We start from the raw sequence: 20918 nt of genomic DNA on the forward strand, positions 1-20918 counted from the left end.
TAGATTTGGAGCCACCAGTCTCTAATACATATGATTGAGTCCTCTCTGCTGCAGGGTGTTGCACTCTCCTTTCTTGTCAGCTATAGACATATCTGACAAGAAAATAATGAGATCACTTCAATCACATCTGCGCATAAATGTTGCATTATGCCTCTCATATTGTTTTGGGCGGCTGATAAGAGTGTGAGTTCGGGGGCGTGTTTGGTGTGGAACGAGGGATGCTCCCCTGCGTATTGGATTAATGGAGTCAACAATTCCCCGTGGCGTTTCTCTGATTATGCACACAATGACTCGCCCCACTCTGCAGGAAGATAAACAAAAACAGCTCAAAGCAAGTCATCTACCCATAGGACACACACACACATATATATATATATATATATATATATATATATATATATATACACGCACACACTTGTGCACGCTCTCACACACACACTTTTAATAATAGCATGTTTGCATACGCCCTCATTGAAGCTTGAAATACATACATGCATATATGAATAATTATATACACACCTTGGATGTGTATTGAAACTGTATGTGCATATATAAATATATATATATATATATATATATATATATATATATATATATATATATATAGAACACACACGCACACACACTCACACACACACCCTTTTTTTCATGCAGGGTGAATCACCAACTTGCCAGTCTTCCTTGGGGTCTCCATCCGGATGACTCACCCCTCATCAAACGGTGGCCCTGTAGGAAAATCAACACACTCACATTCACACATCCACTCGCTCTGCCAATAATATAAACACTGTCAAACATAGACGCACACGCACATGCACGCTCTCACACACAAACACACAGGGCTTTCCTTTTTTTTCTGTGTGCCTGTCAGGATTTTTTTTTAATGCATGTAATGAACTGTTGGAGAGGGAAGCCCCTTGCAGATAAATGTGGCTGTACGTGTGTGTGTGTGTGTGTGTGTGTGTGTGTGTGTGTGTTTGGATGTGTGTGTGCATTAAGAGAGCGATCACATGCTCCATGTGATGAGTCATACACGGGCTGGTTTGCCAGGGAGCGGCTGGCTGGTTGGAAGCAGGAAACTCATCAGCAATGCACCGCTGGGCTTCGAGACTCCGGTGAGATTCATCCAAGACTCTCTGACTTTTCTTGTTAACCGATGTTTGATTTGCAGTTGGCTGCAAAAATAGCTCCCTTTACATGTTACATGCTGTTCTGTTATGGAGGCAGGCCCACACACTTTGCAATCAGCGACTTTAACAGCCAGTTTCATACCTCATTAGTCCATTTAATGCATTGGGAGATGGATGCAGATGGTTTTGGGGGGAGGCAGTTGCAGGATGGGAAACATTCTGCATGCGTGCCAGCGTTTCAGCCCTTCTTTGATTAGGTCAATGTCATGGAGCCCGTTTTATTCCACAGTCCTATCATTTTGTTGTTTTATGAACAGTTGCAAAGATACGTTGCCTTGAAGTTAAATGGAAATCACAGCGATGTGTTTAAACTAAATCCCAACAGAGTTGCTGTATTTTAATATTATGATTAACATCAAGCTTTGAACACGGACAAAATAAATAAAGTAAAGTCAGAATTTTCAAGGTCAAAACGACAGGTGCATGCTGGAAATACTCACACGGAGGCGTGAAGCTTGTCAATTACAGGTGTTATGCAGATATATTCAGATAAATAAATTCATAACGGATTGATTTAAGAGAACAGAATATTTACCTTGATGAAATAAGACCATTGCCAAGAAGAATTGGGTCAATTTTTTGCGACTAATCCTTTCCTTCCTGTACAAACGCAGCTTAAGCTTGAAAAAAAAGGCCTCCAAACGATAGATAGTGGACCAAATATAAAGGCAGCTTGAAAAATCGCAGCTAACGTGTTTATCTTTTAGCATGAAACCATGAAGCACAGCCGGGGAGGCAAACCAGCAGCATGTGATTCAGGAGCCAGGATTTACTGGCAATGTGGTTTTCATTTTGAGGAATTTGAACGCTTACGATGCTGCTGGTGCAAGACTGAGGCTTCCAACAAGGGTCTCATTTACAGAGATTACTGTATGCTAAAGTTAATTCTGCAATGGTGCTTCAATGGGCTGTTTTGTATGTCCTAGTCTTCCCCTTTGAATCATCTACATCTCCACCAACCAGTCTCTTCAAAGTCTTACTGTGAGTTGAGCATGTTCATTCTATGAATATACAATATCACACCTATAGAAGATTGAAAAATGCTGCACATAGATGAACCATCGCATATGGATTCTTTGAGAATCATTTACATTGAAATCACATGATCTATAAGCGCGAAGGAGGAAGAGGAGGAGGAGGAGGAGGAGTAACTGATGTAGGATGCAGCAGCAGGGGGATTGTAATGATTAAAGGCTTTCTCTTTGACACAGAATCCACATCAAATGTCTTGATCCTCCGTCCATAGACCCATATGTGGACAGTAGAATGCAGTTAAGCCATATGTAGTTAATGCCCGTCTGAAGGGGGGAGAAACGAAGAGAGAGGGGATCATCCAAGTTAGGGAAAGATTGAAGCGATAAGAAGCCAGATCAAGCTGGCAGGAAAGATAAATTTGCTAAGAAACAAGCATGCATGTGTGCGTGTGTGTGTGTGTGTGTGTGTGTGTGTGTGTGTGTGTGTGTGTGTGTGTGTGTGTGTGTGTGTGTGTGTGTGTGTGTGTGTGTGTGTGTGTGTGTGTGTGTGTGTGTGTGTGTACATGCTTATGTGTGTTAGTGGACCAGGCAGGCACATGAAGAGGTGCCAGAAGAGAGGCTTTGATGAAACAGCTGTAGGCAATGGCAGGAGAACGATGAGACACTGGGTCACTCATCACTTTGTTCTACCTTGTACCTCAGAGTGTGTGTGTGTGTGTGTGTGTGTGTGTGTGTGTGTGTGTGTGTGTGTGTGTGTGTGTGTGTGTGTGTGTGTGTGTGTGTGTGTGTGTGTGTGTGTGTGTGTGGTTGTGTGTGGCTGAGCTCCTCTTTAACTCGAATTGAAAAACACCCGGTGTCCCTGAAACATCTTTGGCAAGTACTTGCATCTTGTCTCTCTCACAACCCCTCCACAGATTCTCTCCCCCCTTTTTCAAAGTTTGTTCAATCTCCCCCCTAAATCTGTCATCTCCTCTCACTGCCCCGGCGCTGAAGGGTGCTCTTTCTGACTTTCTACAAGGCCCCAGATTTTGACATCTGGTGGCCTAGATAAGCAGGAAACTCGCTGAGCACATCAGCCGATCTGTGAGACTAAAGGGCGATTAAAGCGCATAATCTACCTGATGTGTATAATGAGGGGAAACAGCTCGGATAACAAAGGCGGACGACAAACATAACCATTCAGAAATGAGGACTGCATGGTGGTGGTGCACATCTGTCATGTTATGGGAAAAGGCATGAGGGCAAAACCTTTGTTTCCTAAAGTGTTGCTGTGTATGCGCTTTAATAGAGCTAAAACAAAAAATACAGTCTGTGCATATTTGCATATGCCTGAAGTACATTTGCAGTATGCATGTTTACCTGTATGCATCCCATCCACCGTGTGTGCATGTGGATCGTTTTGTTCCCATCCCTTTTGTTCCAGATGCCCAAAAAAAAAAAAAAAAAAAAAAGAAAAGATGCGTATGAGTCATAGCGCCGTGGTGTAGTGTATCAGTGATCTGAGTGTCCCTGACGAAGAGCAAATGTGGAGAGACAGACAGACAAGAAACCCCGCGGTAACAGTCTGCGACAATGCTGCTGGGGTTACCATGACAACCCGGCTCTGCTAGGAAATCGCCGGGGAACATAACGTTTTTCTCTAATGAGGCAAACTGGATCATTTTGTCCATCTACCTGTGTACCTAGTCTCTCTCCCTTCCTCGCCTCTTTTATCACTGGTGCACACAGAGGGAGGGAGGAGGCGAGGTTATGACTGCAGCTTGTGTATTTACTTTGTGCAACGCTGAGAGCGTAAATTGCTTCTCTGTGCTCTGATGTGAGACTCGCTAGACAAATGTGAAAAAGATTGCCCCCCCCTTAACTTACTGATTTGCACTGCAGCGGCAAAGTCAAGGTGACCCCCACACTTCTTCTGCTGCTGCTTGACAAAAACACACACGTGTATTCACAATGTCACGGTGGCACCGCGTCCAACTAATGAAGCCTAATCAAAACTGCCATCTGACATTCATAGTCTCCAACTGTAATGTTCTTTTTGTCTGTCGTGATACGGAGAATAATGCTTGACAACGCGGGACAGGCATGAAGGCAAATCCGACAGGATGCTTAAAATATCTGTAGCAGTGCATCATAGTTCTCATCTCGGTGTTAATCTACGAAGCTCTGAGAGTGTTAGTATCTGTGTTGTTAACATCAGGGACAGACTGTTCTGTGCAGCAGGAACACACAGTGTGCAGATGGCTTCTTATGGGAGGTCAAGCACCTCTTCTAATCTTGTGTCTCTCACAAAGAACATTCGTCACTGCACTCATCATGCATCATGAGCGTGCATCGTCCTTAAGGGTATCATCTGTTGTAACCAAATAATACCAAACTGCACTTACGGTGATTGACAGGTAATTAAACACACCGACTAACCCCCAGGCAACAAATTAATCTAAATTAATTAATGTTTTGTGGCGCTGCTAAAAGTTATTTACATCACGGATTTACGAGGTAGAGTAATAAGACGTAGAAGAATGTGTGAATTTAGCTTAAATTGTGATTATAAATGAAGGATTGGGCTTTTAAAGGTGAATATTATGAGATTGGAAACATTTTGATTGCCTTGCAACAGCTCCATACAATAAATTATTTCATTTACCTCAGCCTTTTACAGACCATTGTGGTTCATTTGCATATTTAAGACCAATCAAGGTACATTAAAGGGTCACACTACTGATTTTACACATGAATATCAGTAAACTCGTCATGAAGAATACAGCTCAATATGTGACAACAGTTGACAGATGATATCGTCTGTGGTTCTAAAGAAGCTTTGTAAAGTCTGAGTGCAAATTTCTAAGAGAAGGCCTCCATTATCACAGATTGGTCAGCTTTGACAATTTAGGTTTCCCTTTAGCGACAGTTTTGAACATGCACAGGGACGTACTGTCCTTAATATATGCTTGTTACATGCAGTGTGTCTTTTCAAAATAAACATCCGTCTTCACAGGAAGTTGAGGTTTAGGCAACAAAACCACTTAGCTAGGTTTCGGAAAAGATTGTCGTTGACGTTAATTTAACTGACTACTAATCACGCAACTAGCGAGTGACAAACGTCAATGTTTACCTTTACTTTCACACAGGACTCGAACAGCAGTTTCCTGGCTGAAAGTCCTGTGTTTGTCTGACCCATCCTTCCAGCTCCCACCTGCCTGGAATGGACTATGTGAACATCACATACAGACACTGAAGGGACCCTCCATGTGTCGTTGTCAGATGCAGAGGAAAAGGTTGGTTGTTGCATGATGGGAATTGTAGGATTTATCATTTTTAGCTTGACACGTACTCCATTCTAGGGACTGCGACTACATTTCAGGATATTTGTGGCACTGATTTTTCACCATTCTTTTCTTAATATTGGCTCTCACAAATGCCCCAACTTTATTGAAGTGCAATGCAAAATTGCAGCTGTACCCCTTTGTCAATGAATCATGCAAGGTTTACATTATTTACGTACGTGTACTGTATATGTTTACATGTTTCAAAGGGTATCATTCGCTGACACCTGCTTGGGATTAGTACTCCTCTAAAATAGTGATGAAAGTTGTTGCAAGGCAGGGGAGATGTCGAGACTTGGTGCAACATTTCTGGACAGAGGTGACTCCTGAAAAGCTTTACTTTTAAAAACTACGACAACTAAGACAAGCAAAGAGAAAACATGAATTGTCCTCATGCAACCTCTCAAATCTCAAGTCCCTGAACGCATCGTCAAGGAAAGTTAAAGTAACACTGACATAAAACATACAAAGACAAAGGAGTAAATGTTGAGTTTGATTGATTACTCTTTCAATGAAGTTTCAAGCTGCTGCCAAATGACTTTCGCACTGTGGTGAAATAAATGGAAACCAATGTCTTCCTGTCATGTGGGATATAAATCTTAACACTTATGGTTTGCCATACCAAACAACCGTAAAGATTAATTTGCACATAAAAAAGATATTCAACTGTTGTTTTGTCATGAATAACCCAAACATGGCAGATTTTTGGGAGCATTCGCACTGCAAATAAAGGTAGGAACCAATGACGTTGTGCAGACAGATATTCTAACATACACAAGTGTAAAACACAAGGGAGGCTCTGTAGTCCAAACCATGACGGCAAACTTCATTATTCCTTTCAACCCTGACAAAAGACCAGATCCACTCCTCCGTTCTTACCTTTCACAATAAAAGCCCTACACTGTGTAACTGTTTAATGGAGGAAAATTCATTCAGAGCATTTAGCTAAAAGGGAACCCAATACATAGCTTACAATAGCTCAGGCTAAACAACAATGTACCTCAGACAGACTGCCAGATGCTACTCTGGATCAATAGGATCCTGGTAGTTGGTCCTCTGCCTGCCTGAATATTGAACCTTTTATGAAAAAGTGTTCCAAAGGTGGCACATTTGAATTGCCGCCTGTATGAGTAGTATTTTGCATTTGTATAGTTTATTCTTAAGGCCTTAAAATGAAGTATTTGCTAATTGTAGCTAATAGGTTAACATATGTGCAACCGCTGACATGGCCCTTTAAATGTCTGTGCACAACGCTGCCCTGTAGTCCAGCTCCAAGGCCTAATGGTTGGAGATGATCTCACCATCATGGCCACGATGAATGCTGGATCATTCAATTATGGAGCAACACAATGAATCATTCTCCTTTTCTCTGACAATCTCCTCCACACTCCACTCATCTGACACCGCCGGACCACAGAAGATGGCCCTGTTATCTTCATAATGTGGATAAACACTGACAGTTTGCCTGGACGGAAGGCCATTTCGATGGCAGCGGATCAAATGAGAGCTCATTATGGAAAAAAGTGACACATTAGTGTCTGTAGAGAGGCCTCCAGTCGGGGTATAAAGAGATGGCGGTCCCGCAGAGAGGCCTGTGCACCCTGCAGAATTCCTCGCCAGCCTGGATGGAATGAAATTAGTGAGCTGGAGCTTCAGTCCTGTGACTTCACTCAGCCGGCAGAAAGAGACACTCTGTGTGTGTGTGTGTGTGTGTGAGGGCGTTAGTGTGTGTGTGTGTGTGTGTGTCAGAGACAGGCATTATTTCTATCTCGCCCTCTCACTCCGTGTCTATCTCCCTCACACACTCTCATAGATGTCTTGTTCCACAGTAAATGTGTCAGTCATGGGTCTCAGCGCTGGAGCAGCCTGTCAGATCTTCACCCCCTCCCCCCTCACCCCCCATGCTCTTTCTCCTCACCCGTCTCCATTTTTGGACATTTTCAAAAGGATGTTGAAGGAGAGCGAGAAAATGGTGGCTTTTACGGCAAAGCTGTGTTTTTTGGGATTATCAGGATTTTGTGGCGACCCAGAGAGTCAAAAGGGAAGATCTTGCCTCGAGAATTGGATTCTCAGAAACATTGCAGCAAACACCTCCCACATTTTCTCACCCAGCACAATAATTGTATTGTATTGTGTTTTTAAAACAACACTACACAAATATTAATTTAAAAAATGTTGTCCAGCCATCTCCCGACAGGCTTTATTACATGGTTGGAGCCAGTTGGCCGTATGGTCATGCTTCACTTCACATAGGTATTTTCATGTCCGTGGTTTCCTTCACATCTGGGAGGCAACCCAAGGAAAATGGACAAATGCAGTATGGGGAACACAGACCTTTGGGAGGCAACCCCAGAGTTAATTTGACACTGTATATTTGAACCGGTTGCGTGTGTGAAAAACGATCTGTCTTGAGCCGTTGTGTCAACAAGCCGAAACCCAGCAGCAGGGTGCAGCGTTTCACGAGAACTATTTGTGGTTTATTTTACTGGGAGAGTCGTCGATCCGAAAGAGCGCGAAGGCAATCCCTGTCAGAACTCCTGTCCATGCAAGTGATTGACTCAGCTCAAGGCCAGATATGTCAGCAGAACGTGTCCGGCATGCCAGGAGGCCCTTGTGTCTGCAAAGTGGTAGTAAAAATGATTAAGGGACATGGATGATAATGCCCACCGCGTGTTCCATATTTACTGCTGTATCAACTCTGCAAAGAGCAAATGTCTGTGGTGCTTTTACACTGATCCAAGGTCAGTATTTAGCTCTCTCTATGTCAGTGTTACGCACATGGAGATCCAATGAAAACACCTTTAATGGGAAGAAAACTGCTTTATAGCAAGATCCAAAGTGTTGGCGTGTTATTTTCTCAACATCTGTATGAACATGATAGAGAGACACTCGAGAGACCCGAGGATCAGAGCTTTAATTAGGCAAGACTTTGCAGTCCTCCATCGACCCGCGGACATGAAAGGATGACTGGTTGAACTGGCGTTCTTTCAGGCCCCCCCGTTATTACACAAGTGCTGGACCTCTGCCAGGTTACACAACTCAGAGAATAGGTGAACCCAGAGGGAACGGGGCTAACATGGCTGCAGTCAGAGGAGTCCCCTCCAGTACTAGAGTCCACTGCGTCTCCATGGGAAGAAGGTTGAGGATCACTTATTTACTGTCACTGAAACATCAGTGACAGTAAACATCTGAATGTAACATGTTGGGATCGGTTCAGATAGACTGTTAACCCCTGGTGTGTGTGTGTGTGTGTGTGTGTGTGTGTGTGTGTGTGTGTGTGTGTGTGTGTGTGTGTGTGTGTGTGTGTGTGTGTGTGTGTGTGTGTGTGTGTGTGTGTGTGTGCAGTTACAAGACATACAGACCCGCCTATGCTGATCCCAGCATGTGTTTCCTGTATGGGAATGCTTAGAGTAGTGCGGTGTGCTTACAGTAAGTGTGTGTGTGTGTGTGTGTGTGTTTGTGTGTGTGTTTGTGTGTGTGTGTGTGTGTGTGTGTGTGTGTGTGTGTGTGTGTGTGTGTGTGTGTGTGTGAGAGCATGAGGGAGGCACAAAAAGGAAGGGAGAGACAGAAAGAGGGAGAGAGCGAAGCCATATCCGAGGGGATCAAACCTAAACCACAGGATATTTCTGACCTTGAGGGCGAGCGGGTAAAGGAGGGGGGAGGAAAGAGAGGAGGAAAGGAAAAAAGAGAGGAAAGGAAGGAACAAAGAGATGGAGGGAAAGAAAGAGGGGAGCCTTTGGAGGGCAGCTGGAAAGCCTCCAGAATCCTCCGCTCAAACCAACCATAAAATTCCAACTGAAGCCACAAAACCAGTACGAGGACGGACGAGGGTGCCTTCTGCCCACAATGAGTGTGTGTGTGTGTGTGTGTGGTGTGCACACATTTACTTGTGTGTGTGTGTGTGTGTGTGGTGTGCACACATTTACTTGTGTGTGTGTGTGTGCACACATTTACTTGTGTGTGTGTGTGTATGTGTGTGTGTGCCACATTTGATTAAAGGGTCCGAGCAAGAGAAGGCCAGGAGGCAGACGAGTGATGCAATCCACGGAAGCGAAGGAGAGGACACGAGGGCGGCAGGAAGGAAGGGAGGGAAGGGAAGAAGGAGGAATTGTTGCTCCTGGGGATCCAGCTCTCCAGGAATGTGCTGACGGCCATGTCCCACACAGTCTGGTACAGTATTACATTCTGGGAAGCTGGGCGGAGGTGAGACCACCTGTTTTTAGTGCGCCACAGATTGCAAAGGGGTGATAAAAATCGCACGTTATAAAGGGATAGACTTTGTGAGTCATCGTTGTTAATTCTTTCAAAGCCACAACAATGCTTTTTTCTCTCTCTCTCTCTCTCACACACTCACTCTTGCAGGCTGGAGGCCCAAATCCACCCTCACGCCGCAACAGTGGAGATCTATTTCGGTGCGAGCTATACACAATGTCCACAAGCACCCACACAGGCTCGGCGGGTAAGGTGATTGGTAAGGCCGGACAAATAGTCTATTTATGAGCATCACAAGAGTGGGCGGTCGTCCTTGAGCTGGTTCGTCTGTGTCTGAAGTGCTAAGTGCTGTATACAGTTACAATAGATAGAACATGCACAAGGACGAATGAAGGTGGGGAGAGTGGGTGAGGGAGGGAGGATGGGGGTGAGAGGGGGGAGAGCACTGGGAATAGAGATGGTGAGTCAGAGGCCATTTGGAAAGTAATTTCATCTCTGAATGCCGTATATCTTTTCATCAATGAAAGGAAAGTATTTTTTTCTGAACCAGAGGAGAAAAAAAAACAAACTCATTTTGGCGAAATGGAGCTTATTTGCTGGGGAGAGGAAAGATACCATCCTCAAGTTATTTCTTTTTTTTTTTTTTTTTTGCACACTATTTATTTCATGGAGGTGGAGTTATTTGTTGAAGTGCAGTGAAGCTTGGGAGTCTTCATCCATTCTGGCTGTGCAAATGTTAGCGTGCTAACGTATTTCCCAGACACAATGCTAACATGCTGAGTGTTTAACCGTTGTCGCCATTTTGTTCAGCATGTTAGCATGGTGACATTTGCTGAGTAGTTTTGCAGGTATTTTATCATAAACCAGAGGGCCAAATTGAAATTTGAACCTGATGGTTGCGCAAGAAGAGAACTCAGGCAATAACCAATGTCTTCAGGATTTATCCTCTTGACAACAACGATTATCTTTACCAATCATGCTAGCGTGGCTACATTTCTTCATACCACATTTGGTCGTATGTGTGGCCGTCTGCAATTACTGTAATTCCTCATCAGCCAAAGAGAAGCACATTTCCACATTATGGCCCTGAGAGGCCAATGCAATTTCTGTGAATCATTGGTTTTCCTCTTGAGTTCTGATGTTACATTGAGGTTTTAGGGGTTCCAGTGATATTCTGGACGGGTTGAATGTGGTGTGGCATCCGGCCAGTTAGAAAAAGGGGAAAGAAGTTAGGTCGAAGTGTTGGGACAGACTTCCAGAGACCGATGCTGTGTGTATCCTGGCAAAGGCAACCTTGGCCTTGACAGGACGGCACAAACACGTACAATATTTGCCCAATTTCTACCTTATATAAACACGGACGGAGATGAATTTCCATTTACCAGAAACACTATAACCCCTCTCAAAGTCTGCATGAAATCAATAAAGTTAATCCTTGTGTCAACGTAGGAACACGGCATTGATAAAAAAAAGAAAAAAAAAGAAAAGCACTGATTCCTTTTCTTAAAAGCATGAAAAAATAAATTCATGAAAGATGTTTTCTGTTAACCAACTTCACTGACTGGAGGGGAAGAGAAAGACACCGCAAAATACTGAGTTGGACTGGTTTTCTGACTGGTCTGGCATCGGCTGTGTGGTTCAATGGGCGAGCACAAAGAGAATGCTGCGGTTTTTCTTGGACCGCCAAAGTCTGCAAGTCCATGTAACCGTAATGTTGCAGTGTTTACCATCACTGGGTCCGTTCATCTGCGGGGATTATGAGTCAGCCCCTCTTAAGAGGTCGTGGAGAGGTCGTGCAAGGACACCGACTGACTGACCTGCACCTCACTGCATCCTAATGTGAGTGTTTGTACGACTCCAGCACATAAGACGAGCCGGAACGCAACCGTCGAATTCTGCTGTGTTTTCTTTACGGCGTGTGTGCGTGTGTGCTCTGCAGCCTCAAATTAAAACCGGCCTTGGCTTTTGAGTTTGATTTTTTTCTTTCCCTCACACAGTGCACATCTTGTCGTGTTTGTTCGCTTTGGAACGTCAGCGAGGATATTTTCGGTCTCGTGGAGGAGTCTACCAAAAAGCACAGCAAACACGGCATAAATGTTATGTTTGCTGAGAGCCGTCACCTTTCAGCGAGCGATTTGCACCTCATCTTCTTCGCTGACAACGTGACGATGTATCCGCGGGGAATTTAATTGGTTACCGGACAACCTGGCAATGCAGCCGGCTATCAAGCATGCAATGTACTGGCAACATCTTGACTGTAGTAGATCCACATTATCTCTCCCCAAATGAACTTTCAAATAGCACAAAATGCCCCGCAGTCATTTGAAAAGTCAACCAACGAGTATCACTGGTGAAAGTAGATTAAAAAAAGGGCATGTTTCTGTAATGACTGTTCAACCTTTTGTTATTTCAGTGATGCAGCATATGTTCATCCCCTTGATTACACGTCAACCCGTGATGACATGTCGCAACCTCATGGCTGTTTCTGTGCCTTATCCTCATTCTGACAAAGCATCCTGTGACAACATCGCTAAAACCACAACTGGGGTATAATATTTGCCATCGACATTACTCAGAGCGAGACCCTGCTGATCTTTTTATATGTCAGAGTACAGTATGTGGCGAGGGAAACATTTAAATGTGACCCAGCTGGTCATAACTGTTATGACTACTTAATATGAATCTATCATTTTATCATTTTAGTATAGCAGTTTCTATGAGCCGACTTTTCTATAACACGTCATTTTTTTTAGAAAGGAAAAAAGCTTTCGCACTTCTGTGTCTAAAGTGAAAAATGTTTTTCCTTCCTCTACTTTCAGTCATGTCAAAAGTTGTTTTAATAGCAATATGCTGAGAATTCATTTGTATGACTTGTCTCATTAATTTGCACATAGTAATTCAGTATTCCATCAAACTCTAGGCTTATTTTCATGGTAATAATTTACATCATATTAATATCTATGCAAAGATTTGATGATTCTTATGAGCATACAAGTTACAGATCATTACATCTGCAGATGTTGTGTCTTTAATATCCAGACCAACCGGGAAAGTTTTATGAAAAGTGTTATCTTTAAAAATGTGGTAGTGGGTGTGTGTGTTTCTGTGTGTGTGTGTGTGTGTGTGTGTGTGTGTGTGTGTGTGTGTGTGTGTGTGTGTGTGTGTGTGTGTGTGTGTGTGTGTGTGTGTGTGTGTGTGGCAGAGGAGCAATGTAATAAAAGCCAGGCGAACACAGTGTTCCAGGTCAAAGCTGAAGTCTGCACAGCTTCGGCCCAGAGTGCAGCATGAGTCACCGGAACAGAGCAGATTGCTAGCTTGCAGAATTCATTAAGACAAATGTAAGGTATATGGATTTCCTCTGGAAGGAAAGAAACCCCCCCCCCAAAAAAAACCTTGGCAGCTGCAGAAAAGCACCCCAGTGAATCCTCAAGTAACTTTCCATACACCTTTGGAATGACAGCATGCTTTTTGCAACTCTGTAGGTGATTGATGCTGGTCTGAATGTAAATGAATTACCTTAAATCCTTCACATTGTTGGCCTAGTTTGTATTTTTTTGGAACCACTCTCATACAACTACAACAGACATTACATTATTATTATTAATCACATTACTATCCCTATTTTCATAACTATAATTCTACTGTAATAATTGCTGCTGTTATTATAAGTCGTCTTATTATATGAATCATTTCTGTCATATACATTGAATGTGTTGTATCTCTGTTATGCTGTTCATTCTGTACACATGACATCTATTGCATTCTGTCCATCCTGGGAGAAGGATCCCTCCTCTGTCGTTCTCCCATAGGTTTCTTCCTGTTAAAGGGGTTTTTTAGGGGAGTTTTTCCTGTGCCGATGTGAGGGAAGGACAGAGGATGTCGCATGTGCACAGATTGTAAAGCCCTCTGAGGCAAATTTGTAATTTGTGATTCTGGGCTATACAAAATAAACTGAATTGAATTGAACATTACAGTCATTTAGCAGACGCTTTTATCCAAAGCGACTTACAATAAGTGTATTCAACATAAGTATTGGCGGCTGTGGCGTAATGGAGAGCAAGGTAGTTCTCCAATCAGAGGGTCGGTGGTTCGATACCCGGCTTCAGCAGTCGATGTGTCCTTGGGCAAGACACTTAACCCCAAGTTGCTCCCGAAGGCTTGCCATCGGTGTGGACTGGATGATGAATGTTAGTTAGAGTCTGATGGTGGCACCTTGATGGTAGCCTGTCATCAGTGTGTGAATGGGTGAATGATATGTAACATACTACTGACTGTAAGTCGCTTTGGATAAAAGCGTCTGCTAAATGACTGTAATGTAATGTATTCAAGAGTTACATAAGTGCATCTCCTTTCTTAGACCTACTACTTACTAAAGCATTACTATTTAAAATGCTTGTTTCATGCAAAATGAGTATCAGCTAGAAAAAGAGTAGCCTGTGTGGAAACATGCTGGAGAAAATGCAATTTTGGGTGTTAAAGTTGCAGGTTAATCTGCTGTTTAAGTTCATCACTAGCTGCTTACAACTCGTTGCAATGGCGCCCCCGTGCGGCCACACGGCGGTACTGCACACACAGAGTTACGGTAACGCCATTACATTTCTAAAACCACTATTTTTAATATAAAAAACACTGCTACAGTTTAACATTTTCACAAAACAACATTAAGGCATTTCTTTTAATTCAACAAAAGAGGTAAAAGTGAGATTTTTCTTAAAATAAACTCCTAATTTCTGCTTTAAGAGCAACATATTATTGCGCAACGGCTTTAAAAACCTAAAACGTTAATGAAACATTTTTTTTTTTTTAAACATTTTTTTAATAGTATAATAACATAAATAAATATCTTGACGTGAATTACTATAAATATTAAAACGTAACTTAATTATTAAAATAGCTCTATTTTTATGCGTTATGCGTTTCCGGTTTTAAAAAAAAGCCCGCGAAACTGACCCAGGAACAGTAACAGTGTTCGGCCATTGGAACGTCGGGCACGCGCATAAACGAAGCGCTGATCCTGAGTCAGTCACCTTGGGACCGGAAGTCGCTAAGTAAAAAAAAAAAAAAAAAGAAACCCGGAAGTAGCTTCCGCTGTGGAGAGCATTTGTGAAGCTGCCATTTTACCAAGCTTACGGTAAGAAATGTCGCTCCGTGGTGTTGCGTGACTGCCTAGTCAGCCGGCTGCCTCCCGTACACGCGTGTCTCGACCGGCTTGTAGACTTGTATCGTTTTATTTTCGTGGGGAAAGTCATGGTTTAGCTCCACTTAGCCTGATGCTAATGTTAGCATTGACACATCCGGGTCACTAGGCTTTATCAATGTTAAAGCACAAACCAGCATAAAGCAGTCAGTCTGAGCACATGGCAGCCAGGCTTTATATGGTTATGTTGTTGAAATGTATTAAACTACAGCTTGTGGAGGACGATATGACATAAGTGTAAATAAATAATTAAATAAATAAATAAATGCTTAAATAAATAAATAAATGCTTAAATAAATACAGGAATAAATAAATGCTTAAATAAATACATAAATAAATGCTTAAATAATTGCATAAATACAGGAATACATAAATAAATGCTTTAATAAATAAAATACAGAAATAAATAAATGCTTAAATAAATACAGAAATAAATAAATGCTTAAATAAATACAGGAATACAGCTTAAATAAATACAGAAATAAATAAATGCTTAAATAAATACAGGAATAAATGCTTAAATAAATACAGAAATAAATAAATGCTTAAATAAATACAGGAATACATAAATGCTTAAATAAATACAGGAATAAATGCTTAAATAAATGCTTGAATACAGAAATAAATAAGTAAAAGAATAATTAAATGCTGAAATATATACAGTAATAAATAAATACTGAAATAAATAAATAAAAGTATAAATAAATAAGTAAATGCTGAAATAAATATAGAAATTAATACATTAATCTATAGATAAATAAATAAAAGTTAATAATCAAACAGGACATAAATTAATTCACATTTCTTTTCACTTACATTTATCTATTCATTTCTGTATTTATACATTTATTTAAGCATTTTTTTTTTTTATTCCTGTATTTATTTATACAATTATTTATTTAGTTATTTATTCATTTATACTTATGTCATTTCTCGTCCTCCATAACAGCTAGTTAGTGCACCATTAAAACAACTTTCCCCACTTTCTTTCTTTCTTTCTTTCTTTCTTTCTTTCTTTCTTTTTCTTTAACAGCACAAATGAGTCATGGGGGTCAAAGTGGTCCAGCTCACCTCCAGGTCCCACCATGAGAACATCCTGGCCTCTCTGCACCAGCTGAGGCTGCAGGGACAGCTGAATGACGTCACTGTGCAGGTGGACTACCAGGGAGACATGCAGGAGTTTCAGGCCCATCAGTTGGTGCTCGCAGCCTCCAGCGGCTACTTCAAGAAGATACTTCTCTCTCAGGATGCTGCAAAAGACAAAGTATTGCTCTCCAACATGCACTGGAGCGACTTCTCCAAGTTTTTGGAATTCGTGTACACGGGTAAAGTTGAGGTGGTCAGAGACAAGGTTGGCGATGTTCAAGCAGTCGCACAGCTTCTGGACTGTGAGGATCTATCTGAGGTTTGTGGCGAGGCCATGAGTGCTGGAATCCTACAAAAACCTACAAAGAAAAAAGCTGCATCAAAAGTTGCGGATAAAGGCGATTTACATGGTGCAAAGAAACTAAAAGGGACTAAAGGGAAGAAGCAGCCCAAAAAAGTATCTCTTAAGCGGCGGCTCTCTCCACAGAGCTCTGAGAAAGAGGTCATTCCTAAAAGATTTAAGGCAAAGAACGCAGTGAATGATGAAAAACGACAAGGGAGAGGCCTAAATCTGAGGCTGGCTGGCCGTAAAGTCATTCAGAGGCGTTTGAATACTAAAAGGGGGCTTAACCATAACAACGAAAACCAAGCAACCAATGAGGACACGGACGAGAATGAGGACAGGACGGACGGCGAGGCTGTGGCAGAGAAAGGAAACAAGGCGTCGGTTGTAATGCCAGTATCTGATGAGGAGGATTGGGAATGCGATCCTGAAGACTCCTTTTTGTTAGCTCTGGAGGAGGACGACGAGGAGGAGGACGAGGAGGACGAGGAGGAGGAGGGAAAGGCCAAGCAGACACTAAAAAGTACCTCCAAGGCCCAGTTCCAGTGTAACAAGTGCCAAAGGACCTTCCACTATGAGAGAAGCTACTTGAAGCACATCAGGTAGGACACACAAGTGCTCGTCCAAGGGTGTAATCTATTGAGTGATACCATAGAGACCCTGAAGTATCTGAGAGAAATATTGGATTCCAAAAATGGTCTAGACTTCCTTGTAATAGGATTATTTCCAGGGCAATTGCAAGCAACTTTTCAGGGGTGAGGTCAGCAACTAGCTCTTTGCAACCTCGTTATCAAACACAGTTGGATATTTTCCTTGTTGGTCTTATGGTGTTATAACAGTGTTACAGGAGGCAGTCACAATACAGCTAGTGTTTTAATACTCTGATCATTTCCAAGCTGTACAAAAAGCTCATGCAGTTTTTTTTATTTATTTCTGGTTTGAACAAAAGCAATAAGTTGCTTAAAAATTGTCCAGTAATGTTTGACTTAAGTTGTTATTTTAAGGATCATTTTGTTCACCAGTTTTCCTAGTGACGACTTGACTGTGCTTCCACAGCTCTGCAATGTAAACCAGAGTAAATCTTTTCTGGCAAATTCTCCTCTAAAAGCTTGAGCTATGAATGCATCCTATCAAAAAACACAAAGAGAGGACCATTCGTCTTCTGATGTCTGATGTAACCTGTCACTGCTTTCTTTAACAGTACGTACCACGGAGTGAAAGCAGACGTCATCTATCGCTGTGAGATCTGCCAGCAGACCTTCGCCAACCGCAGCAACCTGAAGATCCACGAAAAGCACGTCCACAGCAGCGAGAGGCTGTTCTCCTGTGAAATCTGTGCAAAGACCTTCAAACGGAAGAAGGATGTTGTCCGCCATCAAAGACAGGTGAAGATTAAGTTATTCACACAAACTCTCCTATATCTAAAAGTAATTTACAGTCATATTTTTGCGGTTATGATTACCTCCAAACATCACATTTATCTTCATGTTTTTCCCCTGATTTGCTCATTTCTGTCGCAGGTACACGAACGCAACAACATGCGACATGTCTGCCCCAACTGTGGGAAGGCGCTCAGCTCCAAAACTGCCCTGTTGTTGCATGAGAGGACTCACACGGGGGCAAAGCCTTATGAGTGCACCGACTGCGGGGCCCGGTTTACCCAGAACTCTGCCCTCAAGATGCACCGCAGGTACGGAGATAACTGAGGATGGTTTGGTCAGAACTATGAGGAGTTGGAGTGGGAGGTTTGTAGATGCTAAATACGGGCAGGATCGTTACTGAGAGAGGTGAAAGTTTAATCTTTGGTCAGAGAGTTGAGCAAGAATTTCTCACCTACTTTTGACAAATACCTTTGACACTGGCAGAGAAACTCCAGTCAGATTTTTCCTTTAGTTCTTGTCAATTGTGAACATAAACATATCTAGAAAAGTCACGAAACCAGAGATTAATAATCACATAATAACAATAGATGTAAATGTTAATTTGTACTAATAGCATGTATGTATAAAATGGATAACCTTGTCTGTATTACTATGTGTAGGACTCACACAGGAGAGAAGCCATTTGCATGTGACGAGTGTGAAGCCCGCTTCACTCAGAAGCACATGTTGGCCTATCATAAGCGATCACACACAGGTAAGAGTGATATCACTTCAAAACTATTTGGATTTCTTAATCGTCTTAAGTTTTGACTGGAGATTTTAAAGGGTTTTATAAAATGGGCCTTGAAGCCTGCAACTAATGAAGACACAAGTCTTGTCTGCACACACTAGACCAAAACTGAAAAGATAGTTGTTTTCTTTTCTTCTTTCTCCTTCTAGGTGAGAAACCCTTCATGTGTGAGGCCTGCGGGAAAAGCTTTGCATCCAAAGAATACCTGAGACACCACTCCAACATCCACACCGGGTCCAAGCCGTACAAGTGTGAACAGTGTGGCCGAGGCTTCGCTCAGAGGAATTCCCTCCACCAGCACTTAAAGATACACACAGGTAATAGTATTAACTAGTGACATATTTGGTTCTTGTTCATTTGGAGTCATAGTCTACTTCTAAAGCAGAGAGACTGGTTTATTGTTATGTGTTCTAAGATTCTTCCCTCTCTGTTGATTGTTAGGTGAGCGTCCGTACAGCTGTAAAGACTGCGACAAGCAGTTCACGCAGCTCAACGCCCTCCAGAGGCACCAGCGCATTCACACGGGAGAGAAGCCATACATGTGTGGTCTTTGTAGACGCACCTTCACTGACAAGTCCACCCTTCGCAGGCACACTATGGTGAGATCAGACATTTTCATCTGTACGGCTTTACAGTGCTGATAAAGTAACATATTGTTAAGGGCATCACCTGATCTGTTGTGTTGAAAGTACTTTGATCCATCAGACTGCAGTGAAAATAACACAAGCTTCTTTTTTTTTCCACATTCAGATTCATGACTCAGACGCTCCCTGGAAAACCTACCTCGTGGTGCTGGAGGGAAACGTAGAAGACAAGAAACCCAAAACTCCCCCGAAGGGAAAGACAGAAAGAGCAGGAGCAAAGGAGAAGAAGAGCACGGCTAGAAAGAGTACCGCTGGTACCGGTACTGGTACTGCTGACGATCAGGATAGAACCGACACCGACTCCTTCGTGGCGACGTCTGAACCAGTCACCCTCCCGTCTGAATGGACCAGTCAGGGGGCCATCGCTCTGGTCAGCCACGGCGCCCTGGGCGGGATCACCGTCATCCACACCGAGATGCCGGCGGGGACTCAGATCCAGCCCATCATGACCACAGACAGCACTGGGGCCAGCGTCATCTCCCTGGATGGATCCTCCATCCCTTTCACGATACCAGTGTCCATGGCTCACGCTCTCCCCCTGTGCTCCTCCACCTCCTCCTCCACCTCTCTCTCCTTACCCACTCTCTCCATTCCCGTGTCTGGCGGCACGTTGGCGTCCATCACCGACATCCAAACCATTTCCACGTCGTCCGTCCTGGAAGCCGCTGCCTCGCAGACCATTTTGGCTCCCGTTTCGGAGACTAAGGCCGCTTCCGAGGGGGCTATTCTGCAGCCTGATATTCAGACTGTGGTTGTCGGTGACCATGTTTGTGGAACAGAACGAACAGCGACGGTCCCATGTGATGAAGAGCAGAGGACAGCTGATTGACCACTAAGGCGAATCTGAAATGCCGTGTAGAAAATGCATGTGAATAGAGAGAATTTAATCAGGGTTTGGGGGATTTAAAATCCTATCAACCCGGCTTTTCATGTTATATCATGTATATACTTTGGCATTAGCAGCGTGTATGTGAATGTGTGGTCATCATTATGATCTATAGTCCAACACACTTGGATGTGATATTCAGTGTTTGTCACACTCCTTTTGAATATGAAGGTATTCATTAAAAAACCCTTAAATCACATGTTTTATGTGATGAATCAAAAATACGATTACGGTATTGGTCTGATTTAAATAAATAATACTGCACAAATCATATTGAGCATAAATGTTAAATCATTAAAGATGCTGCCAAACATCACATCAGGTTCCACACGTTACCCAATCAATTTAATAGCAGACATATGTTCCCCCTTTAATAAGTGTTGCAGGAGTTTGATGTTCAGTAGGATGAGCTGGGAACCTTGGCGGCTGTACAGCAGCCCCTCTGAGAATCCTCAAGTACCTTTCCGTACACCTTTGGAATAACAGCGTACTCTTTGCAACTCTGCTGATGATTTATGCTGGTCTGAATGTAAATGAAGTTGTGTAAATCCTTCAAGAATTCTGGCACCATCTGTCTTTGGGGAAACATTTCCAAATATGCACAGCTGTGTCTCAAACTGTTCAAGCTCAGCAGATACCTGTAGAAGGTCCCCAAGGATTTATAAGGCTGCTTCCAATAGCAAAGGTTTTTCCTAAACGTTTAAAAAAAGAACCACTGAAGTTTGGAAGTTTTTAACTCAACGTAAAAGGATTAGTTTGTGTCTTCTTCTAAAAACAGGTCCCACGTTTTTAGAAGACACAAACTAATCCTTTTACGTTCCCCCTAATCCAAATTCCCACGAATTTGTTTTATTTATTGCAGCATCGTAATTAGTTATCATGGAAAACATG

The 20918-nt window shown here is 42.7% G+C and overlaps 1 protein-coding gene across 1 annotated transcript; it reads left to right on the forward strand.

Moving 5' to 3' along the window:
- The first annotated feature begins 14770 nt into the window (after positions 1–14770).
- On the forward strand, positions 14771–20601 carry gzf1 (GDNF-inducible zinc finger protein 1). The gene is made up of 8 exons (XM_054618630.1): positions 14771–14830; positions 15930–16927; positions 17527–17710; positions 17846–18015; positions 18367–18461; positions 18647–18814; positions 18939–19096; positions 19248–20601. The coding sequence occupies exons 2-8, from the start codon at positions 15942–15944 to the stop codon at positions 19968–19970; spliced, it is 2484 nt and encodes an 827-aa protein (XP_054474605.1). The 5' UTR covers positions 14771–14830; positions 15930–15941; the 3' UTR covers positions 19971–20601.
- Positions 20602–20918: the final 317 nt, after the last annotated feature.

This window comes from Anoplopoma fimbria, chromosome 18, assembly GCF_027596085.1.
Source record: "Anoplopoma fimbria isolate UVic2021 breed Golden Eagle Sablefish chromosome 18, Afim_UVic_2022, whole genome shotgun sequence".
NCBI lineage: Eukaryota > Metazoa > Chordata > Actinopteri > Perciformes > Anoplopomatidae > Anoplopoma > Anoplopoma fimbria.